Consider the following 27616-nt stretch of genomic DNA (forward strand, 5'->3'; position numbering starts at 1 on the left):
CTCCACACCTCATTTCTCCTAATCCCACCTCCAAGTCCCCTGACAGATTAATAGCCAGACTGTTCTCAGCATTCAGTCCAGCTGTCTTTAGAACCTTGTAGGTGAGTAGGTCCCTTCTTCAGTCAGATAATATTGAATGGGTGATGTTTCTAGGGGGAATAAAGATAGTTAACATTTATATAGCACTTTAAGGTTTGCAAAGTTCTTTACATATATTATCTCATTTGATCCCCACAACAGCCCTGTAAGGTAAGTACTACTATTATTCCCAGTTTTCAGATGAAGAAACTGAGGCATACAATAGTTAAGTTTCTTGGCCAGAGTCAAACAGATAGTATCTGAGAAAAGATATGAACTCATGTCTTTTTTTTTTAACTCTTATCTTTTATCTTAGAATCAATACTATGTATTGGTTCCAAGGCAGAAGGGTGGTAAAGGGTAGGCAATGTGATAGCTAGGAAGTGGCTGAGACCAAACTTGAACCCAGAATGTCCCACCTATAGCCTGGCTCTCAATACACTGAGTGACCTAGCATCCCCTAAACCCATGTCTTCTTGACTAAAAATCCAGCACTCCATTCATTATTCCCCCTAGCTGTCCCCACTTAGGAGTTCTAGGACTTTCCCCAGTTTTCTTATCTCTAAATCACCATGTGAAATGATCTCAGAAGCCCTCATGGAAATGGTCCAGATTGTCAAAGACATATGGAAGAATCAGTGGAGTGGAATGCTCTTCAGATAATGAAAAAATAAAAGTCAGGACATACTTCTTGTCCTTCATCTGGTATCCTAGTTCATTACTACAGTGAACAATGGAAAAGGGACAGAGAAATCCAAAAGAAAGCAAGCCACAAAGGACAGTTAGCCTCTGTTATCTTTTCTTACCATAGATTATGGAAAGTGAAAACCACTGAAAAGCCCTGGGTTCTCATCCCAACCCCAGCCAAGATTCACTGTGTGCATGACCTGGAATTATACAGTCATAGCATTGAAAGAGTCCTTCGAAAGGAAAGACTTAGTCCTTCCTAAAACACATAAACTCTTTATAACATCTCAGCCTATGCTATGGGCATAGAACCTTTGCTTCAAGATCTCTGACCATAGGGAAGCCTCTATGAGCAAAACCTACCTCTGTTCCTCGTCCCTACAATATGGTCATTGAGATTAGATGTTCTCTGAGATATCTTTTAATTCTACATCTTATGACACTTTAAAGGACTGAGTGATTAGAGTTTTGGTTTTGCAACTTAGGCACCAACAGTGCTCTTTCCATTCACAGAAATCATCAATTTTAGTGTTGGAAGGGAACTCAGTGCCCATCTAGTCCTTTTTAAAAGTCTTGTTTACAACACAGTCATTGCTCATTTTCCATAAAAAAAAAAATAAACTGAAGACTCTTACCAAGTTCTGGGATCAAATGACTTCAACATCTCCCCTCTTTCAAAGAGTCTTTGTAATCCTAAAAATAAGATCTCATTGCCACACACTTCTGAAAAGAGTCTTTGTTAAAATGACAAATGAGATTCACAGCTACCCATCTTTTAAAAGAGTCTTTGTTAACACAACAAATAAGTTATCATAGCTACACACTCCAATAGAGTGTTCAAACCTTTCACTTCTATAGACAGTGGAAAGAATGCTGGCTTTGAAATTATTGGACCTGGGTTCAACAAATTCTTCCTAGACTGCTATTTTGGTGATTTTGGAGAAATTTTAACTTCCCTGGGTCCCATTTCCTCATCTATAAAATGAAGGGATTGGACTAGATGTTCTTCAGTTCTAGAACTAGGTTCTATGAGATGAGTTTCTTTGGAACTGAACGTTGATTGTAATAGGTCAGGCCTGACTTCTCACCAAATTAAAAAACAAACCATGGTCCTGTCCTTTATATCTTTATTCATTCATACCACCACTCTGTCTTTTCCTTCTACCTATCCAAATCATGCCCATCCTACAAGACCCATCCCAAGCCCCCAACTCCTCCATGGAACCCAGACCTTGATGATTAGAGCATCTTATTTTGCATACTATTGTTTCATTCATATAAGCCTTGTTATCCCACCTCAGTTTTGAGCACCCCTGAAAAGAAAGATTGTCCCACTCTTTTGCAGGTTCATTGCACCCCTTCACACACTCACATTCCAGTCAGACTGGCCTATTTCCTTTTCCTGGTACCTGACATTCCACCTCATATCTCCATGCCTTTACTTAGGCTCTCCACCATGCCTGGAACATACTTCTTCCTCGTGTGCCTCTAAGAATTCCTAGCTTTCTTCAAGGCTCAACTTAAATAATATACCCAAAAGGAAGCCTATTCTAATCCTCCATAGTTGTGGGGTCCTCCATACTTCCTTCCCCAGAAATTATTTTGGATTTAATTATCTGTATTGTTCTTTCCTCCGAACATAATGTAATATATTTGAGGACAGAACCTGTTTTCCTTCTGTCTTTGAATCCTCAGTATCCAGTACATAGTTGTTGTTCAGTCATGTCTGACTCTTCATGACTCCATGATGCCAATACTGTTTATGCAATTTTCTTGGTAAAGACATTGAAGTGCTTTGCCATTTTCTCCTCCAATAAATCAAGGCAAACAGATGCTAAGTGACTTGCATAGTCACAAAGCCAGTGAAGTCATATTTGAACTCAGGTCTTCCAGGCTCCAGGCCTTGTGCTCTACCTACTGAGCAGTGGCCCCCTCAAAATGCTAGTTGAATGAATGAATGAACACTTCCATCTCTCACTCTCAAGTCTAGCACAGAGTGAAGTCTATAAGCAGGCACTCAGTAGATAACAGACCACAAGAGAGGCAGGAAAAACACAGATAACACTCCCTCTCCTATAATTTATAACCTTCTGCACCTTTCTCATGGATTATTCTATTCCAAAAACTAACTGAGATAAACCAGTGGCATTGGCTTCCCAGCAATCCGTACACTCAATCTACTAGAAAATTCTCTTTTTTTTAGTTGTTCTAGAGCAGTGGTTCCCAAACTTTTTTGGCCTACCGCCCCCTTTCCAGAAAAAAATATTACTTAGCACCCCTGGAAATTATTTTTTTTTATTTTAATAGCAATTAATAGGAAAGATAAATGCACCTGTGGCCATCACTGCCCCCTGGATCGCTGCAGAACCCACCAGGGGGCAGTGGCGCCCACTTTGGGAATCACTGTTCTAGAGCTTCTGATAAGCTTCCAGTGGGCAAGAAATCCCACAATGAGTCATCAGTAAGCCTTTATTCAGTACCCACTATGTCCCAAGCATTGCACTAAGCTCTGGGAATATGAAGAAAAACACAAGGTAGTCCCCTGCTCTCAAGGAGTTCAGTCTCATAAGGGAAATGATAAGAAAATAACCATGTACAAAGTCATACACATGATAAAGTGGAAAGCACTCTAAGGGAGATCAGGAAAGGTTTTCTATAAAAGGTTGAGTTTTAGCTAGAACTTGAAGGAAGCCAGGGAAACGAGGAGGCAGAACTGAGGAGGGACAGTTCCAGGAATGGGAAACAACCAGTGAAAATGCCCAAAGCCTGGAGATGGTATATGAGAGGAACAGCAAAGGAAGTCTGACCAAAGTTTTAGTTTTCACAGGATGGCCATTCCAAAACATCCCATACCCAGCCATGTTCCCAGTATCCGATGAGACTCTCCTCAGAATTATGTAGATCTTAAGGAAACATAAAGCACTTGACATAAATTATCTCCTCAGATCTTAACAACCCTCGGATAGAATAATTACAGAGATAGCCCACACACACACCTTACAAATGAAGAAATTGAAATTGAGAGTTTAAGTGACTTACCATGTTCAAAGAGCTAGAAAGTGTCAGAAACACAATTCGAATCCTGGCTTCTCCTAACTCTAAATTCAGCTCTTTCACTCTCTCACACTGCCTCCAAAGCAGAATCCCTCACTCAAAATGCCTAAACAAGAAGCACTATCCATACTGTCATTTCTATAGATATAGAGTAATTATATAAATTAGTTAATATCTCTGCACCTCTTTAAAGTTTGTAAAGGTGTTTCACACTCTCTCTTTCAGTCTTTACAATGAGGACTGAAAAGTAGGAATATAAGTATTCTTAGCCCCATTTTACAGATGAAAGCTAAGTGGTTTGTCCAGGGTCACATGGTTAGGAAGAAGCAGAGCTGAGATTTGAACCCAAGTCCCCTGATTCCTAATCTCTCTCTTCCTACCATACCATGCTGTCTCCTAGTCAAACCATCATCAGATCATTCTTAAGAAGCTTTTCAGTGACTGCGCCACTTCAACCTGTAGAGAGGGTAAAGTTAGAACTTGAACAATGTAGGTACTGTTTCAAGTGACATTTGGTCTGCTCTTTACCATATCAACAACCAATCTACCACCCTCCTGGGAAAAGGATAGGAAAATTGTGGGTTTTTTCAGTATTGGGTTTTTTTTCAGTGTTATCTGTCTTTTTTCAGTGTTACCTGACTATCCCTTAGTAGAGGTGTCCTATGACACATTCTAGTAGCATGACAAGGAGATCAAAAGGAAGGGACAGACTCAGTGCCAAAGTATTTGTTGGAGAAACATAGGCTTGGTGCTGCTTTAAAAAAAAAAAATTTAAAGCCAGATGATCCTGGGGAAATTCAGCAATGGTTAACACCTCCCTTTAAACCCAGCAGCCCTGATTGATTTGTTCCATCTTGGCTATCTAGGGTGAATCTCAATATTCTTGCCAAGTGAGAACTGACTTTAGGAGCTTTGGAAGGGAATCCTTAATGAAGGTCTGAGAAAGAGAGGGTGAGGAGTGTGGACTTCAATGGAAATTAAGAAAATACTTTTGAGAGCAATACTCACGTTCAGTTTTTCCAGAACTCCTTTTTCTCCTCAGGAACCCAACCTACCAAGTCAACCAACTATGCTAAGGTCTTGTCTCTCCAACTCCTGAATAGCAAGGAAGCTATTTCATCCATCTTGGTATCAATCCCATTGCTAAGCACAGAGTCCTTCATTGAGTAGATGCTCAATAAATACATGGACCTTTATTAGATAGAATTAGATTGGACTTATCCAAGGAAAACGAACAGAAAAGTTCTAAATCTGCCCCCTCAGTGAGGCAGGCCACACTTTTTCTGACCTAGCAACAACAAAGAAACTCAATCCTATGAAAATGGATTCCTAGCAACTAAGGTCTAGAGAGAAGGGAGAGAAGGAAAATCAATTTGTTCCTCCTTAAAGGGGCTGCCTCGCACAAAAGCAGCAGTTTAGATGCCTAGGAGAAGAAACTCACAATGTTCCAGTCTTTGCTTTTTAAATGCAGGTGAATGTGGATAAGTCAATTTACTCTGAGTATGATTTCTCCCCTCTGTAAAATGGGGACACATGTGTTGCAATGCTTAAATGAGAGGCTAAAACCCAAAGATTGAGTTTCTTTGTTATTGCTAGGTCAGAAAAAGAGTGGCCTGCCTCACTCAGGGGGCAGATTTAGAACTTTTCTGTTCGTTTTCCTTGCATAAGTCCAATCTAATTCTTTTTTTTTTTTTAATTTTTTTTTTTTATTTTCTTTTAAACCCTTAACTTCTGTGTATTGACTTATAGGTGGAAGAGTGGTAAGGGTAGGCAATGGGGGTCAAGTGACTTGCCCAGGGTCACACAGCTGGGAAGTGGCTGAGGCCGGGTTTGAACCTAGGACCTCCCGTCTCTAGGCCTGGCTCTCAATCCACTGAGCTACCCAGCTGCCCCCTGTCCAATCTAATTCTATCTAATAAAGGTCCATGTATTTATTGAGCATCTACTCAATGAAGGACTCTGTGCTTAGCAATGGGATTGATACCAAGAGACATTCAAAGGGTTTCCAAGTCTCCCAAGCTTCCAAGATAAAACCTTCCCCAGCTGTGTATGTAAGACAGCATCATCTCTCAAATGGATAGATCTTGCCCATTTCCAATGGTCATCTCATACTCAGACCCTTAAGACACTTGGAAAACTGCACTGCACTAAGAGTTCCCCGTGGTAGCCCCAAGGAAATGATGGAGACTAAAGGAAATACATTCCTTTCTTATGATATTTTATCATTAGGAGGTAAAAGAAGGGACTGAAAAAGAAAAGGGGGAAAATTTCTACATTGAGAGTTTTCCACTGGCCTTCAGACCCCCTTCTCTTATCAATGGGACCTTTCAGGGCTCCCTCTCCCCAAAGGAGACATCATTTCCTGTCCAGCAACACTAACCCCATTGATGAGTGCAGCTCTGAAAAACTCTACCCGCCCAAGCCAAAAGGACCTCTGGAGAATGGACAGGAGTTGCAGAGGAACAGAAATAGGGGGTAGGTATGGGTAAGAGGGTGCAAGAAGCTCACAAATCCCATGTTCCTTGCTTATTTTTTTAAATAAGCTTAAAAAAAGAAAGTAGGTTATTTTTCATTGGCTCCACAAATGCTGAAATGACCAAAAGCTCTGACTGTAAGATGGTGGACAACATAAATAAAATAATAACTGACATTTATGTGCAGTGCTTTAAGGGTTATAAAGGACTTTCGATATGTTAGCTCATTTGATCCTCAAAACATCCCTGGGAGGTAGGCAGATGGATAGTTAGAAAGATAGATAGCAGATAATAAAATATTTATTAAGCCCTTCCTACATGACAGGCCCTGTCTAAGGAAGGAGCTATTAGATAATTAAACCATTTACCAAGCACTTTGCCAGTAGTGCTGGGGATACAAGTACAAGTATCAAAACAGTATCTATCCTCAAGAAACATTTTCTAATAGGGGAAGGCAACTGTTGTGAGGAAGATTAATGTAGCATTAGTGTTGGACCTAGCAGGAAGGGCTGGAGGATTCCAAGATGGAATGAAGGAGCAGGAAGGGGGCTTGTGCTCTGAGAGAGACTCCATTAGTAGTTGGGAACATAACTGTTACTAACCCTGGGAGATCTCAGAGTTAGGGAAAAACTACATCCAGATTCCCTGGGATCCTGAGAGGTGAAGGCTTTCAGCAAGTGGACAAGATCTGCAGAGCTGCTTTAAGTGGGGAAGTGGTTTGGGATCTGGTGGACAGCATTTCAAACTCACTCTCCCTTGGATCACCTGGTGGAGTTGGCTCTTGGCATCCAGTGACCATCCTTGGATTACCGTGAGACCCCAAAGCCACCCTCAGGCCCTTTAGCTGTGCTGACCAAACCTGGCTGGAACCAGGTTTGAAGAAGCCTTCCCTGTGACTCCAGTACTGCTTCCTTTGGGCCCTGCCTGGCTTAGGTCAATAGGATAGTGTGTTAAGTCCTTCCCTGCCCCCTGTGGTTTGCCCCTTAGATTTTCAAGTGTAGAAATCCCCTAACCCATCCTTTATTTAGTTTCCCTCAAATAAACTGCATAAATTTGACCTTTGCCTGCTGACTCCATAGACCCTGGCTTAGGGTGAGCTGGGTGACCGTTGGGCCAACTGCCATTCCTATGTCTCCCTATCCTGGTTGGTCCTATCTCTCCTTCAACCCAGTGTGTACCCACAAACCATTTAGGTTATATTTTAATAATAATTAACATCCCTGGTGCCTCACTTTTACACAACATATATAGGAAAGCCAGAAGAAAGAGTGGATAGGAGAAACCAGTCACTCTGGAAGGGAAGTAACCATAGCTGGGACCCCTCATGAAATGGTGGTCTGAGCTAAGGACTCACCAATCAAAAGAATAGGATTCAGAAGATATTATCATACAGCCTCAGGTCCTCATCTATAAAATGGGTCATGGTGTTGCATCTCTGACCTTCTTGACTCTAAGTCCAGTGCTTTAGCCATTATGCTAATGTAATTAAGAATTATAAACATAAGGAATATAAAGAAACAGGGAAATAAATAATATGAAATGAAGAAAGTGAAACTAGAAAAAAATCCAGAGAATCACATTAAAAAAAAAAAAGCCAAAAGCCAAAAGACGGTAAGAAAGGTGGCTTCCAATAATGCCCAAGCATAGCCTCCCTACTTGACCTGGAGTGGTCAGGGATATGTGTTGTCTATAAGGCTATGTGTCTGGGGCCATGAAGAGCAGAGAGCCTCCCTCATAAAGCCCCAGGGTGATTGATACCAAGTCATCTTCACAGCTCACAGATTAAGACAGATGAAGTACTGTCTTCTGAAGTTCTGAGGACCCTAATATTTTGTTACTCTCCTATGCCTCTGAGATACAAGAGAGGTCCCTGAAGATCCTGCACTCTGAACCTCAAAGGCCCATGGGGGAACAAGAAACCAGGGGATGCAAAGCAAGAGATTAAACACAGCTCGCAGCTGACCAACCCACCTGAAAATTCAGCAAAGGGCAGAACCTGCCCCTAACTTAAGCTAAAGAGATAACTCAAAGAGAACACCAACCAACATAAAAAATAATGGCAAATCTAAAAGATCCACCAAAAGAAGAAAGTAACTTTGCAGTCACTCTTCAAGGAGTGATTCAAAGAAAAATACGGATTTTTTTCATAACTACATCTACAAACATTTTTTAAAAGACTATAAAATCAAATAAAACCTCTGGAGGAAAGAACTTCAAGGAGAAGAGACAGTTTAGACAAGAAAGTAGTAAAGCTTACTTACAAACTCCCTGAAAACCAGAATAGACTAAACAGAAATAAGTGACTCCATGAGACAGCAAGAAATACTGGAACAAAATCAAGTGATTGAAAAAACAAGAGGAAATGTAGGATATCTGATATGAAAAACAATCTCTTGGCACAGTGCCTGGCAAATAGTAGGCACTAAATACATGTTTATTGAATGACCTGAAACACAAGTCCATGGAAAGATAAAATTTGAGAATTACTACAGCAGCAATGTGGCTCAGTGAATAAAGTCAAGCCTGGAGAGGGGAAGTCTTGGGTTCAATCTGTTCTCAAATAATTCCTAGCTGAATGAGCCCAGGCAAGTCATTTAACCTCCATTCTAACCCATAGTGCTCTTTTGCCTTGGAACCAATACATAGAATTGATTCCAAGATGGAAGTAAGAGTTTAAAATTAAAAAAGAATTATTGGACTTCCTAAAAATTCTAACTTTTTTTTAAAACTAGACATTATTTTTTTAAACCCTTATCTTCTTCTGTCTTAGAATTGATTCTAAGTAGCAATTCTAAGGCAAAAGAGTGGTAAGTAGGCAATTGGGATTAAGTGATTTACTCAGAATCACACAGCTATGAAGTATCTGATTCAAATTTGAACCCAAGACCTCCCAACTCCATGCCTGACTATCTATCTACTGAGCCATCTAGTTGCCCTTGAATATTCTATTTTAAGAGGGAAACTGATCTATTAGAATCAAAGAACCAAGTATAGATAGAAAGAATCCACTAATCACCTCATGAAAGAAACCTCAGAAGAAGAAAAGTCCCAGGAATGTCACAGAGCTTCCACATCAAAGAAAAAATTTTGGCAAATCTCCAGAAATAAGCAGTTCAAGTACCCAGGATCTATAGTGAGGATCACACAAGACCTGGCAGCTACTACTAAAAATGAAAACTCTTGGAATGCAATATTCTAAAAGACAAAGGATATAGACTTACAACCACAACTAAATTTTATCACAAAGCTTAGAATAATCCTAAAAAAAGAAAAGGAAAAAAAAAAGAACATCTAACAGAATGGGGTTTTTCAAGCATTTCTGATTACATGACCAGAGCTAAGTAGGAACTTTGAAATACAAATCCAGAAAAATCTGGAAAGGTAAATGTATTTAGCAACTGGAGTGAGTTGTATCATAAGGTAATGATGGCTTCCTAAATGAGTAATAAGAAACAAGTGTCTCTTCAGAATGTTAATGCCTTCAAAAGTTATTGAGGGAGTTAAATGAGAAAAACAGAGGCCCTGGGATGAATTGGTTCTGTTCTGAGGATTTGAAGAATGGTAAGGGAATAAAGAATAAGGAGAAAAATACAATAAGATACAAAGGAAAAAGAAGGAAAAGGAACTTGCTGATTCTCATAATTATAATGGCTGAGAAGAGTATACAAACATGAAGGGGGAGGTGAACCTCACTCTTAAAGTGAAAAGGACCCAGGAGGGCAGAATCTACCTGAACACACAGAGTTTGGTATGGAAATATATCAAAACCAGGAAAACCAGGGAGAAAAGGGTAAGAAGGTGGGGAGAGGTATTAAGAGAAAGGAGAAGAGAGATGAGGGGAATAGGTATAAGCAAAAATTAACTTTCTGATCCTGATGTAGAGAAAAGAAGAGGGGAAAAAGAGCTACAATCTAAGGGGAATTTCTTTAAGGAATGGGTAAACAAAATGGGGTATATCACTATAATGAAATATTATTGAACCATAAGAAATTGTAAAATAAATTATTTAGGAGAATCTTTAAGTAATCTGAACTGATGCAGAGTGAAGTGAATAGAATCAAGAGAACAAGTTATAGGAGAATTTGACAAACAAGTTTAAAAGATTTCAAAACACTAATCAATGCAATAATACTGAATTATGCAACCCACCGCCAGACATAGAGGTGATGGATACAGAGAGCAGAAAGAGACATTCATTTGGGGGCATTATTACATATGAATTCATTTTGCTTGACTATATTTATATACTACAAATATTTTCTTTCTTTTCTCAGTTTTTATGGACAGGTGAAAAGGGAGTTTAACCATAACAATGCCATAAAATAAATGGGTCATTGAAAGATATTTTTTTAATATGTAAAAAAAAGAACAAAAGGAAGCACAGACAAGCAATAAAGACTTTTTTTTTAAAGCATGCAGTATGAAATATAGATATACAGATTCAAAGCAAGGGGACTATCTATTCTTAAGTCCCTTCCAGTCCTGATTCCATGATCCTATGCCATCAGATGATCAATTTGTTTTGGTACCAGCAATTCATGAATGGATTGCCATCTGTATAATTCAGTGTTACCTAACATTTTAAAGCATCAAAGCAAAAGTGTATTGCACAGACCCCATTGGGTAATGAAGAAACAAGTGCTCCAGGAAATCCTTATCTACAACCTTCCTGCCAATGTCCCCTACCCCCCCATAACTGAATGCTGACCCCTCCATCCTCTGGAGAGAGTCCAGATCCACTATGACTCCCGAACTGATCACATAGTAAGGACATTCCTAATGTTTGTTGATTTGACTACTCTCTTCCCAATGGTAGTGGGCCAGTTCCTCCAACACCCCATCCCACCCCATCAGATCTTCTACTCACCACTAGATGAGCAGAAAGTTACCAATTACAATCCCTCCTACCGTAACCTAAGTACCACCAGGCTTTATCATCTATCCTGCCATTGTAGCCTAAGCACCACAAAGTCTTTCCATCCCTCCTGCAGCTTAACCTTCCTTTTTGTGTTGTTTCCCACAATTAGAATGTGAGATGCCAGTGCTTGGCATACAGTCCTCAATAAAAGCATTTCTTCATTCATTCGATGTATAGTGACTTTTATCTCACCCTAAATATTTATATACATACACACCCTCTAAAACAGTACTTAGCCATCTTTACCTCCTCTAGAAAAAACAATAGGAAAGAAGGGTAAGGAAACTCAAACCAATGGCAGGAAGTTACAGGGAGACTCAATACAAGGAAGAAATTTCTAAAAAAAAAAGGTTGTTCAACAATGGGATAAGTTGCCTAGATAGACAGTGAACTTCCAAACAAATCACAGCAAGTTTTCAAGCCAAGGTTATATGATCAGCCCAAATGTGAGCAATAGTGAGGATTCCTGAATTTGTTGAGTATCTGGACTAGAAAGCTTTTGAGATCCCTTTCAACTCTGAGATTCTTTATGATAGTAAGAGAGCAAGATTAGATGACTATCCAAGTCCCTTCTCTTTCTAGGAGAGTTCTGAGGTTCTATGAAGCAAATTAAAGCTGTGGAAAATATCTCAAAACATCTGTTTCTTGGCGGAGAACCCTGCAATGTCCAGGAAACACTGCCCTCACAAATATGGCTCGATCCAAGAATTCTGCATCATCTGTTATTGCTATACTCTGACCCCTAAGCCTTTGGCTGAAAAGTGTTCTTTATGTCAAGTGAAGGGAGGGAGGGAAGAAGAGAAAGAAGGAAGGAGAAATGAGAAGAAGCCTGACCAATGAGAAATTCAGATCCTTCCAAGTGAAACAAAACAGTATCGCCACAGAGACAAAAACCCACCTGCAGGTCAAAGAACTTGCTGTATCTCCTGTAGATAGTCTGGGAGGTGGAATCAGACCAAGTCACATTGATGATGTAGACCTACAAGAGGAAAAAGAAAAATTAATAAATTGGATAAATAAAAATGAATCTTTAATAAATGAATTTTAATAATCTAAATTAAATAAATAATAAATAAAAGGGAAAGAGCTATTATAGATAAGAATAACTCACAGTCTTATAGCACTTAAAGTTCAACAAAGTTTCTTCATTACAGTAACCCTTGAGTATGTGTTTTTATCTTCATCAGAAAACCAAATCTCAGAAAGGTTCAGTGTAGTCACATTGCTAGTATTTGGAAGAGTTGGAACTCAAACCCAGATTTTCTGATTCTAAGACAAAAGTATTCTATGGCCATATAATCATCTATGGCCATATAAGCAAATTTGAGATATTCCAGCTTGCCTAGAGTTATTAGCATACTGGATACAGGATATCACAAAGATGGGGTACACCATTTGAAGGATAGAGAAAAAGACTCAAGTCACAGATCCTCTCCCATACAGTTATTTCTTTCTCACCTTTCTACTACTTTCATCCTTTTAAAAAAGCTGAATATCAAACCTGTCTTGTTTGGGAGAACTCCAGGCTACCAGCAGAAGATTCCCATATTACAATCACATGAATCACTTCAAGATATCTCCAAGAATCACAGAAAACTAGACCATCCTGGAAAATTGCCCCCTATTATATTTCCTTAAATAAGGGATGGATTCATAGAGCGTGTTCTTAATAAATGACTGCTGGTAGGAGAATTCTGGCACTGAAGTTGGGATACATAACAGATGGGACAAGAAAAGAGAAGGGAGACCACTTTGTCTCACACCCATACCTGCTCCCAAAGAATGTCCATGATTCTAGATACAGAAAACATAAGGAAGAAAGATAAGACAAGTGTCCTCACTGAAGGGAGAATGAGGAGAGATTGAAAGAAGAGATGGAATAACACCGACTTTTCCAGAAGCCTCATAAAAGGATTTTCAAACTGTGTGGTAAATCGGGGTCGAAGGAGCTAGCTAGGGCTCCAAGGAAGTTTCACAAGAGGATGAGGATGTTATTTTGGCATCACTCGGAATTCTTATTCTGTCTTCAAATCACACTTTCAGCGTCACCCTGAAGAAGCCCATTTGTTCCCATGTAGGATCAAAGGGCCAGAAACTGGCCAGGATAAGGACTGTCATGCTTGGGCAGAAAATTAAATAATGAAGAAAAGAAAATGGAAGAGAAAAACTTAATTACAGTTCTCCTAACCTCCACTCTTCATCTTACTTCCCTAATCTTTATTAGGCGGCATGCCCCACCTAATGTCACTCATGGCTATCATGACATTAGAGAGGCAGAAACCATTATTGGGATGGGCAATCAGCCAGATGTTGTCATGGGAGGGTATGGCCATTTAGAGTGAGGCTTGATTATGAATGATTAACGAGTCAACATTTAAGTAACTTTATGGGAAAGCTTAACTTCATGTATAGTACATCATTTTATTATTCTCTATTTTTGTTATTTCTGATCCTGCTGTCATCATGCATGGTTGGCTCTCCTTCAATATGGTGTAGAAAGGTTTGGATTAATATTCAGGAAAATTTAGGTTCCTGTCTTGACTCTGCTACTAATTAATTAGCCAAATGACCTTACTTTAGGCCAGTCACATCCCCTGTCTAGGTTTCAGTTTTCCAAAACTCAGGTTGGGTACCATTATGGAATGGAAAGATCCCTGGATTACAGTTCTAGAGTCCTGGGTTCTGGTTCAGGTTGTGTAAACTGAGCTAGTAAGTTCACCTTTGCAAACATCAGTTTCCTCATCTGTAAAATGAGGGGGCTGAACTAGATGACCTCAAGGATCCTTCCTAGTGTTAATCTTCTAAAATTCTCTATGATGCCTGGGAAGATCTTCCAGCTCTGGCATTTTATGGTCCTTATGAAAAATCAATAAAAATTCTGTTTTACACTATTTGGCTTATAGAAGAGTATATAGCATGGTAAACAATGAACCAAATAAGTGTTCATTAAGCAGGTACTAGGCACTCTGCTAGATGCTGGAGATAAAAGTATAAAAAATAAAAGAGTCCCTGCCCTCAAAAAACTTATTTGTATTTCAAGAGCAGCATATGGTTCAGTGCATAGAGTTCTAGACCTAGAATCAAGAAGATTCATCTTTCTGAGTTCAAATCTGGCCTCAGACACTTATTTGCTGTGTGATCCTAAGCAAGTCACTTAACCCTGTTTGCCTCAATTCCTCACCTGTAAAATAAGCCAGAGAAGGGAATGGCAAACTCTGCCAAGAAAACTTATCTCTGCCAAGAAAACTCCAAATGGGGTCACAAAAACTCTACTAAAAATGACTGAATAACATTCTTCCAAGCTTACCAGATCCCAAAAAAAGAGATTAACCTCAGGCATCTTCTATTCCCTCAGTTGATAAGGAAGACTGGGTATCCTCTTAAATTAATCATGAAATCATACACTGTTAGTACTGAAAGGAAGCTCAGAAAACATCTGGTCCAAGAGTTCTTAACATCGTTTGTGTGGTGGACCCCTTTGGAAGTCTGGCAAAGTATCCGAACTCCTCAGAATGTTTTTAAATGTATAAAATAAAATGCACAGGATTACGAAGAAAATCGATTATACTGAAATATATTCTTTGGAATGTCTTTCACTTTCATTGCCAGTGATAATCAATTTTTAAAAAAGCTTTTGTGGACTTAGATGAAAAAACTCCTAGTCCAAATGTTTCATTTTACAGATAGGAAACAGACTCAAGAACAGTATGTTTGGGGAAATGAAACTTTTATTGCTAAACACCGTAGGAATCAGTTATCAGGACTTGGAAGGCTGGGAGCTGCCCTCAGCACCAGGAGGATCTGCATTCAAGTCCTAACTCAGACATATCCAGGCTTACTAAATCAACCCCTCAGTTGTCTAGGCAACTCCCTAAGGCTACAATTGCAGAGAAGATGGTAACTGGCATTTTTAAAAGGAGTTTCCTCATCTGAGAGTTCCCTAAACCAATGAAATCATAGATAGAGTCCCTATTCCTATCTCCATTTGATTGGAGACCCTAAAACCAGTGCTCTTTCCATTATAGCATATGGGTTCTCTTTCAGAGAAGGCAGAAAGCCTAGCTTCACGAGACCCTCCCTCCTAGTTCTGTCTAGAGAGAGGCAAATCTCAAACCCACAGGAACCACCTCCTGGGGAAAAACACTCAGAAGTCAAAATTACGGGTTTGCTGGAAGCTAAACTTTCTGGCTATCATCATCCAGGGCCATGTGTTTAAATTTCATGCCTTCCCACCCCTCCCAAAAAATAAAACTGTCTCAAAGGCTCCCTTCTCTCGGCTTTTCCCTAGGACTACAGGGTGGGTCTGTTGATGCCATAGATATGCCTCATGGTCATTCCAAAGCCCAGGACTTACCCCAAAGTGGATGGGGTAACAAGGAGTGTCCTGGGAAAATGACAACTTGAATTGCCGCATAATAACTGACTTTTTATAGTTCTTTAGGATTTTGCAAAGGGCTTTGAATATATTAAATCATTTAACCAAAGTTCCCCAATGTGGCCTGGACATTCTGAGAAATTCAACTGACCACCCAGGACACTATTCCACATCCACATGTTCTCCTTCAAAGGCAGCCTTAAGAAAAATCAAGAGTTTTTCCTTTTTTTTTCCCCCCTTTTTTTCTAAACCTTCTCTGGTGATAAGCCCAGAGATAAGAGAAGGGCTAACGGGCTTCTCCCACTCAATGGAAGAGCAGAAGAGACTTTTCTTCTATTCACCAGACAAGTAGGGTTATCTTCCAGATGAGGATGTATACACAAAGTTCACACACACACACACACACACACACACTCTCTCTCTCTCTCTCTCTCTCTCTCTTTCATTCATTCTCTCTCTCTCTCTCTCTCTCTCTCTCTCTCTCTCTCTCTCTCTCTCTCTCTCTCTCTATCTCTTTTTCTCTCTCCCCCATCTCTCTCCCCCCCCTCTCTCTCCATCCCCCCCCTCTCTCTCTCCATCTCCTCTCTTCTTTATCTCTCTTCCCTCTCATTTGTACTTATTTATATGTTATTATGTCATTAGAGCATGNTCCCACTCAATGGAAGAGCAGAAGAGACTTTTCTTCTATTCACCAGACAAGTAGGGTTATCTTCCAGATGAGGATGTATACACAAAGTTCACACACACACACACACACACACACACTCTCTCTCTCTCTCTCTCTCTCTCTCATTCATTCATTCTCTCTCTCTCTCTCTCTCTCTCTCTCTCTCTCTCTCTCTCTCTCTCTCTCTCTCTCTCTCTCCCCCTCCCTCCTCTGAACTCCTAGGTCTGGCCCTGCTGGCTCCAGAGGCTTTTTGGAGATAAACCACAGAGAAAAAAGCAGGTGAAGGGAAGAGGGGACAGGTCAGAGGTCATGTGAGAAAAATCAGCTCTATTTACCATCAGCTTCTTGGAGGCCCCATAAATCCTTCTGCAACAGGAGCCAAGTACAGAAGTAGCATTACAGAACAGCTGGCATCTGATGGAGGTTTTGCAATGAAATGTTCTTGCTTCCAAAGAGAACTGTTTGGGTGATGGGTTTCTAAGAAAAGATCTTCTCTACCTTTAAGCTTTTATAGATTTTTTCAAAACTTTTTTTCCTTTCCCTTGACTTTTTTTTTTTAAGATGGCAGAAATTTTGGGAGCTTCCCTTCAGGGCAACCCCACATCCTATCTGCAGGATCTGAGTACACTAGGAGAAGTTCCATCTTTATTCTCTAAAAAGGGAGGTCCATACCTCTGCCCCAGCAGGGACACTGACAATTCTATCTCAAAGGCAGGAAGCCTGGTCACATCAGCAACCCATTCTCACTAGTCCCTGAAGGAGAGAGGCCAGTAAAATGCATTCACATAGTGCTTATTTGTGTGCCAATGTTTTTTATAAAATCTCATTTGATCCTCACAGGACCTTGTGATATAAGTGCTACTGTTTTTATGCATTTTTTTATTTTTAACCTTTTTATAGTTGAAGAAACTGAAGCAACCAGAAATTAAGTGACTTGCCCTGGGTAACATAGCTAATAAGTGTCTGAAGTCAGATTTTAAATCAGGTCTGCCAGACTCCAGACCCAGTGTTCATTCTATCCTCTAGCACCACTAGCCTCTGAATTTTTCATATTTGTTCACGTGACTGCTTTATATCTGGTCATCTCATTAGAACCAGGCATGAGGTGGGCAGCGGAAAGAATCTTGGAATGGATGGAAGTCAGGTCCTGGCTTCTGGTTCTTATTCTGTTATTATGTTGCTAGTTGACCCTGGACAAGTCCTGTAACTTTAGACCCAGAAGAGACCTTAAACATCATCTAACCCAACTCCTTCATTTTACAGATGAAGAACCAGAAGTTCAGAGGTTAAATAACTTGTCCCAAAGCTGGCACAGCTAACATTAGAATCTAGGTCATTTTCTAGGGCTCCTCATTTCGCCTCCCATCCTGCTTTAATCTCCTCTTTTTAAGCCTTAGCTTTCTCCCCTGGAAATCAAGAAAGTAGAATAGAAAAATGCAATTTGAAACAATTCTGATGTTTTGCCTCACATCTATCAGAATGACTATGATAAAATGTCAAACTGCTGGAGGGGCTGTTGGAAGACAGACACACTAGTGTACCTTTGGAGGAGATATGAATTGTTCTAACAATGCTGGAAAGAAATTTGGGATTATATTGGAAAAGTCACTAAAGCGAACGTACTCTTTGACCAAGGGATATTACTATTGGTACATACCTTTGAGGAGGACGGAGACAGAGGGAAAGGTCCCTAACAAACAAACAAAAATAATAATAATTTATGACAGCATTTTTTTTCTGGTAGTAAAGAATGAGAAGCAAAGTGAGTATCCAACAATCAGGAGAATGGTTGCATAAATTGTGGTATACAAATAAAATTGAATATTATTGCACCAAAAGAAGCAACGAATTAGAAAAAAATCAGAGACATTTTAGAAGATCTGTATGAATTGATACACAGAGAAGTAGGCAGGACCAGAAGAACAATTTGCATGACCACAGTATGTGAAAGAAAACAACACTGAAACATCAGAATGATGTAGTGAACAGCCCTGACTTCAGAGGACTGATTACTAATGGCACATGCCTCTCACCTCTAGGCAGAGGACTGAGTCAAAGAATAAGACCTATGTTGTCCGACATGGCCAATGTTTAATTTGTTTTGTTTGGCAATATTTTTACTGTTACAAAGGAGGACTAAATCATTAGGAAGTGATTTGTTTTTCTTTGAAGAAAATCAATAAAACATATCTTTAGGGATATGGTCCCAACAATTTTTAAGAGGGCAAAGAGGTCATAGGACCAAAATGTGTAAGAATTGCTACCTCAGAGCACTGAAAAGTGATGTGGCATCCACAGTGAATAGGTCTCAGACTGGGTAATTCTTGATTTCAAATCCTGCTTCTTCACAATAGCTATGCCCCTAGAGGTATGTCACTTAACTTCACAGGTGATCCAGGTAACTCTCTAAGACTGGCCATTATAGTTTAGGTACAGAGAGAGCCTCCATACTAGGAATTTCCCACTTGGATAAAATCACAGGCTCAAGTCAATTATTATTGTTCAGTAGATCATAGGCTCCTTGAAGTAAGGGACTAGTTCTCATTTTGTCTTTGTATCTCTAACACCTAGCACAGTGCCTTACACACAATAGGTGCTCAATAAATATTTACTAGATTTGATGAAATAGATTGTTGGATTTAAGGAAGCTAGAAAAGTTAGGGGGCATGAAGGTGGTGAGAGCCTAGTAAAAAGGGGTCCAGCTGACCAAATCCCAATTGGAACAAAAAACAAATAGGCCCCAAAAGTAGAAGAGGTACTAGGGAAGATTTGATCACTTCTCTGATTCCCAGGTCTCTTAATACTACACTTTCTAGTAAGGAAACTATCCTTCATGCAAATCAGCTTCCATTTCACTTCTGAGCTCCACTAATCAAACCTATCTCCATTACAACCCTGGAACTCCCAGAATTCCAGGCTGTGACTAATTACAGTTAATTTATGACTCAAGCATCCAGGAGAGACCAAGACCTGCAACATATTTAATTAGTAAGTGCTGGTGCTCTCTTTACCGCTGAAAACTGCAATTAAGGGTGAGGAGTTACGGGCTTTGGAGCAGTGGTGTGCGCCTATGGCCCTTTACTGTGGGCAGATTTATTTTTCCTGGACCCTCTCCAGCTCCCCATTGGCCTAAGGCCAGAGGGGAACCCAGTAACAAATCTCCTTTGCCTGTGCCCACCACCAACTGGATCTGGGTCAACTGGGTCAACAACTTCAACTTGTAACCCAAGCTGAACAGCAGCTGCCTTTGAGGGCTTCAAGTCCATGGGAACCACATCTTCATTGTCTTATCATCTCAATATCATCCTAATACCTGCACTGGTCAGTAGGGGTAATAAACACAGAGGGGTTCAGTATAAGAACTGTGAGAAGTCAGAATTAACTTTAGGTATAAAAATAGCCATGTATAATGCCTTGGCTCCCCAGTTAGAGAAACTGGATGCTTCAGAACGTCCCAGAGGAGACATGATACCATAAGGTCAGGACAAACTTCCCACTGATGCCCAAAATCTATGAGGGCACTAAATAGAAGTCTTGTGGCCACCCAAGAGTTTCACCCTTGTCAAGTAGAGGCAAAAGCTCCCACTGTTATTTTTGGGTCTTTGAGCTCATGAAGACTAATGGAATTCAAATCCATCTACTAGGACCAAAATCTTTGACTCTATGCCATTCGAACATCTATACTCAAAGTGTGGCACATAGTAAGTTCAATAAATGAACTCTCCCACCTTCATTCTATGACCTCTGTGCATTTCAACATGAATCCTTCATTTTTCCAGTTCCCATTATATTCATTTTCTGCTCTACACAATTAGCAACTTAGTCCATATCTCTTATTCTCTAATCTTTTGCTCCAATTTAGCAATTGTCATGGGCTAGCTTATTTTCTGATTCTTAATCTTGTCTCCCTAACCAGATTGTGAATTCCTTAAAAGGAAGGATCTTTACTCTCTTTCTCCTGTCTCTGCTACAGAATAGGAGGGCATAAGGCTGGGACTGCCAGAGGTGCTCAAAGAATACTGGCTTAATGAATGAACAGAAATCAAATGGTGTGCATCAGGTGTGACTTATAGGAGAGACTAGCAGGAGTTCTCAGCACTTCACAGCCCTGTGTAGGAGGATGCCCATCATTTGACTCCATAAAGCCGAAGGGGAGAAAACATCTGGATCCATGTGGGGGTCTTCACCAACAGTGAAACCCACTGGTTAGATCAAGTTTAATAGTCTGTGGCCTCTTGGTTAATGGTTTTAAGACTGGGCTTGGAAAGCAGGAAAGTCAAGACACTCCCTGGGTGCAACCCTATTAAAATTCCAGCTTACCTGCTGGGGGATGTGAATTTGGGGAATGGCAGCTACTTGAAAAGTATGTGACTCAGAGAACAGGACACCCTTCCCTTCTGTTTATACTACAGGGTTAATTGCCAGGTGACAAACCTTTCCAGGTTTACAACAATTTCATCGTTGGTCTTTGGTAGGGTTTGATGTTTAATGAGCAGTCCCAATGGGCAGTGGGGTCACTTACAGGGGAAGAGTCATCCATATCCCTTCTCATTCCCTCCAGAATCTGCCAACCCGTAACCAGCTGGCCAAAATGGGCTCTTTTTATTTCCCCAGAGCCCACACAAACACTGTGGTGGAGATGCTGGAAGAGCGACTTGGCTTGTCAAAGGTCAGTAGTCTGGAATTCAAGGTTTTTGTTCACTACATGACCTTTCAGACCCCCATTACCATCTACCTTCCCATAGATGTCTGAAAACAAAGTGTGGGCACAAGCACCAATGGGTCGACTGATTCACTAACCAACTGGAAAGCAGAAACTACTAAATCTGAAGAACCAATACTCCTACCCTTCCAGATTAATAGACCTCTGGGTGTCTGGTACATCAATATAACCTCCCATGGCTTCCATTCCTATTCTATGCTAGTCATCCATGGGGTGGCCACACATCATCCCCTGATTGTTACACCCACCCAATCTTGAAGAATTCTAAAATTCCACTTTGATCAACCTCTAGTCTTTCTACCTCTCCCACTGTCTCATTGTTCCTCACCTAGCTTTCTCTATTCTCAAAAAGCATTTCAATCTGGTAAGCTTTTATTAAGCATCTACTGTATATTCAAGGTATTGTGCTTAATGCTGAGAATATTAAGACAAAAAATATGAACCAGTCTCTGCCCTCAACGAGCATACATTCATTCTACAATGAGATACAATCAGTACATAAATAAGTATAAAATAATAGAGGAGAAAGACAGCACTAAAAATGTACCCTGGCTCTGGACTCTCTCTACTAAAGTCTTGGCCCTATCATTAACCCAGTTCAACTCTGCACAGTCTTCCACTCCTTAATCCCTTATCCTTTTGTCCTCTGTCATTTGTGTGCCCAACCCTGGTTTGCCCTTGTGATCTGTTTCTACCCTGAAGCTATTACATTATTTGGATAACAGAAAAGAAAAAAAAAAAAAAGCCTTTCTGAATAGGTTCACTAAAAATTCACATTACCTAATTTCTTTTAAAAAAGTAATATTTTATTTCCCCCCAATTACACGTAAAAACAATTTTTAATAATTCTTTTTAATTCCAAATTTTGTTCCTCCTACCCTCCCTTCTCTACCCCCTCCCTGGGGCGATAAGCAATCTGATAATAATTTTACATGCTCAATCATGTAAAAATATTTTTACATATTAAGTCATTTTATGGAAGAGATCTTGAACAAAAAAAAAATGAAGAAAGTGAAATATAGTATATTTTGGTCTGTATTCAGCACATTATCTAATTTCAGTTGGCCCCTTACTATTGCAAGGCAATCCTCTTACTTGTCACCAATTTCTCTATTATACATTCCCCACAGCTGCTGTTCAAACTTTCTCCAGCCCTTTTTCTTTCAGATGATTTTGCCTCCTTTATTACTGAAAAATTCCAGAGAAAATTGAGGCCATCAACCATAAATTTCCTCATCTTCCTACAAAACACATCTCACTCATACGTACACACACACACACACACACAAACCTGTGTGTATGTTTAGATATGCATATGTAGATGCACCTGTACATATATGTATTGGGGCAACTAGGTGGCACAGTAGATAGAGTGCCAAGCCTGGGGTCAGTAAGATTCATCTTCCTGAGTTCAAATATGGCCTCAGATACCCCACCCTGGAAAAGTTCCTTAACCCTGTTTGCCTCAGTTTCCTCATCTTTAAAATGAGCTGAGGAAGGAAATGGCAAACCACTCCAGTATCTTTGCCAATGTATGGAGTGAGAAATTAATGTTATTCTCAAGTTATTAGTTATTAATACCTAAAAGCTGGCTCTCTTCCCCACCTCCCCATCCACTTCTCTTACAAGGTTACCCAAAGAAGGACCAAGCCTAGTAGCTATTTTATTTATTTTATTATATTTAAGTACTTTGGGTTAGATCTTTTGAATTTGTTTGGAAACTTGCCTGGGGCAGGTGTCCCAGGCTGATCTGTTCTTAGACCCTGAAAGTATCCAAAGATCAAATCTTGAGTGTCCTCAACTCTCCCATAGTATCCCAAGATAGTCAAGAACAAAGGCAGGAAAGATCTTCATATCAACCTCCCTTTCCCCCAGAAGATCCAGTCCTGAACACCTCCTCTCTTTGTATAATATTCCTGTCCTTTATTTCTGAATTAACATCTTAGTCATCAACTCTAGACCATTTCTTTAAAATGTTAATTTGCTTGAATGTACCCATTGTTGACCTATAAGCCAACTTCTTAGAAATGCTGATTTGCTTGAAAGTGTAAATTGTCTACTGTATTTTCCAATAAATGAAGAGTTTTATCAGTCAGTCAGTCGGTCTGTTTGGGTGTGTGTGAGTCTCTCTCACTCTCTCACTCTCTCCTCCCTCTCAATAAATATATTCCATTTGAATTGATGGTTTTTCAGTTCCTTAAATAGTGGTTAAAGAGGGTGTGCCTTAATATTTTCAAGGTCCCCTTAAATTTCCATTTCACACACCAAGAAAACCCCAAATGGGTTCATAAAGAATAGGATCCAACTGAAAAATGACTGAACAACAACAAATATCTTGGAGCTTGCCCCAAGAGTCATTCCCTCTCTCTAGATTATCTTTAATTTCTTCCTAATTATAGACTCCTTCCCTAATATCACAAACTCAGATTTCCCTAAACCTTAAAAAAAAAATCTTTCAATGGACCTTGCCAAACTCCCAACTATTATCTTCTGTTTCTCCTTCCTTTGCTAAATTCCTAGAAAGAATCTCCACCCAGGCATTCAATTCTCTGTAATCTAGCTTCCAAATCCCACATCCTAGTGAAAATGCTTTCTCAAAAGTTACTCATGTTCTTATATGATTCAGTCTGAGAGGTTTTTTCCTTCTCGGTCTTTATATTCTTTGATCTTCTTACTACTTGGGGATGCTGCTGGTATTCAGGCCACTGTTTTCTCCTGTTTCTTCTTCCTTTCTAAAAATCCATTATTTATTTCCCAGGTCCTTTTCCATAGCTGCACCCAAGGCTCTGTCCTCCCATCTCTCTACACTCTCTCCTTGAATGAGCTCATCTGCTCCCACTGATTCAGCTACATGGTCTACAGCAGAGGTGTCAAACTCCTGGCAGCCTGAACCAGATTACAATGTAATTGGGAAATGCTTAACAAAATAAAAATATGACATAATGTTGATTTGTGGTTTTCTAAGCCAAAATGTGGCCTATAGGAATTCATTCCTATTTGAGTTTCATACCATTAGTCTACACAGATGATTTCCAAAGCTACAGAATCTATTCCTAATCTCTTAAACTCTGGGTTGCTGTCAGACATCTCTACCTAGACATCGCATTTCAAATTCAACACATCCAAAATGAAATTTATCATCTCCTCTTACTTCAAAGTTCTCATTTTGATTGATGATATCACTACCTGCCCAGACATCCAAAAGCTCAGATATCTGAATAGAGGCAAGGAAGGGTAGGGGATACAGGGGTGATCTCAGAGTCAAGAAAACCTAGATTAATTCAATTCCTGTCTGGGACACAAAGGACTGTGTAACCCTTAGGGAAGTTACTTAACCATTCAGGGCTCTGGGCCAAAAGTGTCAAACTAAAAATAGAAATGGGGCCATTAATCCATCCATAAGGATCCCTGTGGTCATACTGACATCTTTTATGGTTTACCTGTGTTGTATTATATTTTAATTTATTTTGTTAAATATTCCCCAATTACATGATCTGATTTCTCCTCGCTCTGCTCAAACCCATTTTAACAAGGAATGCTAGAGATAAAGATGTCCTAGACCAAGTATGTAGTCAAACACATTTCTTTACCTAGGAGTGAGAATGTAAGCTCCAAGAAGATGGGTATTCCTTCCTATATATCTTTGGGCCCCTACCCCTGAGTGCCTATTCTACAGCTTTGTAACTAGCTAGTGCTTAATGAATGATTTTGAATTAAACTAAAATAGGCAGTAGTGTAGGTTGGTGTGGAGATATTATTCAGGGAGCTGTAAATCCATCTCCCAAAAAATGAAACTTCAGCCTTTTGTGGAGCAACAGAATGGGGTAGATTCCATTATAGCAATCCTAGCCTGGGAAAAGGAGATGATGAGCTGAAAGGAACTCATTCTGGGACCTGGAGAACAATGATAAAAACCCTTAGGACATTCCTCCTGCAAAGAATAAAACTGTGAGCCCCCACCCCAAATCCCCAGGGAGGAATTTTTTTTTTTTAAAGATTCTTGGCAGGAAATGAGAGTAAGTCTAAAAGGAGGGAACCCAAGATTCATGAAATCTACATGGGAATTTGTTGTTGTTTTCTCTTCTGTCTAGAGAATGTATGGAAATCATGTGAGAAAGGCAGACTTCTTAAACTATTTCTGATGTGCACAGACAATGGACCTCACTACTCTCTGAAATAGTTTCATCGCAAAGTGAAAGAATGCCAAGTCTCAGAAACCATTCGTGACACTTTTACAGAGATCAAATGACTTGCCAAAGTCACGAAGTAAGATAGTTAGGAAATATGGTCTAGAACACAAGTCTTCAGAGATTTCTATTTGGAGTTCTTTCTATTATATTCTTTGATGTCAGAAGGGCTAAAATGAGACCCTAAATGGGAGACAGATTAACATCATAGCCTGCCCAAGCCTTCGAGGCTCTAAATCAGTGACAACAAATAGGGTTAAAATGGCATGAAGATGGATTTCAAAAGAAAGAATTTTTTAAAAATAAAAAATAAAAACTGAGGTTCCGGGTTAAGATGGCGGCAGAGTAAGAAGCAGCTCTTAACTTCTCCTGACCGAAACAAACAAAACTCCTCAAGGGGACATAAAAACAAGTCCAGACGAACGGAGGAACCCCACAACAGGGCACAGCATGGAAGGTACGTGGAATCCGGGCATTTCCTTGCTATAAAGGGGTGAAACAGCTCTCACTAAATCGCGGGTTGAGCAACCACCCCACCCCCACCCCCGGCACACACAACACCTATAGCGCCGAAGCCAGCTTAAAAGAAATAGAGCAAGTTTGGGGCACCCATCGAGTCATTGGCAGCTCCGGGGCCTGTTCCTGGGAGCAGCAAGATTTAGGACCCCAAAAAGCTAAAGAAAACACACAAACTCTGATCGCGGGAGCAGGGCGCAGAGAGTGGATGCAGGGCGCAGAGTACGGGCTCAGAGCGCAGACGGGGGCGGAGGCGTGGGTGGAGGCAGACACAGCCAGGAACTAAAGCTCTGAAACCCAGAGTGGGGAACCAGTGCAGACGGGTATATGACTGTGGAAGCAGCACCCTGAGACTTGTAAAGAAACCTCTGGCAGAGGATCAAGCAAGGGGGTCCACCAGGGGGCTTGACCTTGGAAAAAACCAGAACTCAGACCTCAGGAGCCAAAAGACCGCGGACAGACCCTGAGCGCAAGGATAAACCTGAGAAGCTGATGGGCTAATGATGGCTACCCAGTCTCAGGAAGTTCAGAAGAGAAAGATTAACAACAAGAAAAAAAAGTCTTTAACACTCGACAACTTTTACACAGAGAAAATCCAGACAACCGAGCAAACAGAAGAGAAGAACAAACAAGCATCCGGACCCTCCTCAAATAAGGAAAATTCCTCACAAGCTATGGAAGAGTTCAAAATTGAGATTTTGAGGAAAATGGAAGAGATCTGGCAAGAAAATAATAGTTTAAAAGGTAGAATCTTGCAATTGGTAAGTGAGGCTCAGAAACCAAATGAACTGATAAGCAAATTGAACACCAGAAATGACCAGATTGAAAAGGAATACCAGAAGATTATGGCCGAAAACCAAAAGATCATAGCCGAAAAACAGAAGATTATAGCCGAAAACCAATCCCTAAAGGCTAGAATTGAGCAATTAGAAGCTAATGATCTCTCAAGACAACAAGAACAAATAAAACAAAGTCAAAAGACTGAAAAAATAGAAGGAAACATGAAATATCTCCATGAGAGAGTGACAGACCAAGAAAACCGGTCTGGAAGAGACAATTTGAGAATAATTGGTCTTCCAAAAAAACCAGAAATTAATAGAAACCTGGACTCCATACTAACAGAAATTATTCAGCAAAATTTCCCTGAAGTCCTACAACAAGAGGGCAAAACAGACATTGAAAGGATCCATAGAACACCACTGACATTCGATCCAGATAAGAAAACGCCCAGAAATATAATCACCAAATTCAAGAGTTTCCAAGCAAAAGAAAAAATCTCACAAGAAGCCAGAAAGAGACAATTCAAATATCAAGGAGCACCAATCAGGATCACACAGAATCTGGCAGTCTCCACGCTAAAAGATCTCAAGGCTTGGAATACGATATTCAGAAAGGCAAGAGAGCTGGGCCTGCAACCACGGATCACCTATCCATCAAAATTGACTATATATTTCCAGGGGAAAGTATGGGCATTCAACAAAATTGAAGAATTCCAGGTATTTGCACAGAAAAGAACAGGGCTAAATGGAAAGTTTGATATCCAACCACAAAAATCGAGAGAAACATGAAAAGGTAAATAAGATACAGAGGGGAAAGAAAGAAAACTTATAATTTTTAAATTTGCCTTTTTAAGGGTCTCAGTGAGATCTAATTATCTGTATTCCTATGTAGAGAAATGTTATGTATAATTCTCTGTAGTGAACTCTATTCACTATTATAGTATTCACTATTATAGTAATCAGAAGAATAATTCACAGGGTGAGGGTGGAACACTAAATAATCTAAGATGACATGGGGGATGGGAAAGAGGGGGTGAATAGCAGGGGACACCAAGAGAAACTTGAGTGAATAAGAAAAATAGGATATGCTATTACACACAAAGAGGGCATGGGAAGGGGAGGGGACAAATACTATTATAAGAAGGAGAGGAAGAGAGC

At 40.0% G+C, this 27616-nt stretch overlaps 1 protein-coding gene across 1 annotated transcript in view; it reads right to left on the bottom strand.

Annotated features, from left to right (window-relative positions):
- The window catches only part of SH3PXD2A (SH3 and PX domains 2A), a 348301-nt gene that overhangs the window by 266538 nt on the left and 54147 nt on the right, over positions 1-27616 (bottom strand). Inside the window, exon 2 of the mRNA XM_044665543.1 lies at positions 12110-12190. Within this exon, the coding sequence (XP_044521478.1) occupies positions 12110-12190 (81 nt within the window). The remainder of the gene's footprint in view (positions 1-12109; positions 12191-27616) is intronic.

This window comes from Gracilinanus agilis, chromosome 2, assembly GCF_016433145.1.
Source record: "Gracilinanus agilis isolate LMUSP501 chromosome 2, AgileGrace, whole genome shotgun sequence".
NCBI classification, from domain to species: domain Eukaryota; kingdom Metazoa; phylum Chordata; class Mammalia; order Didelphimorphia; family Didelphidae; genus Gracilinanus; species Gracilinanus agilis.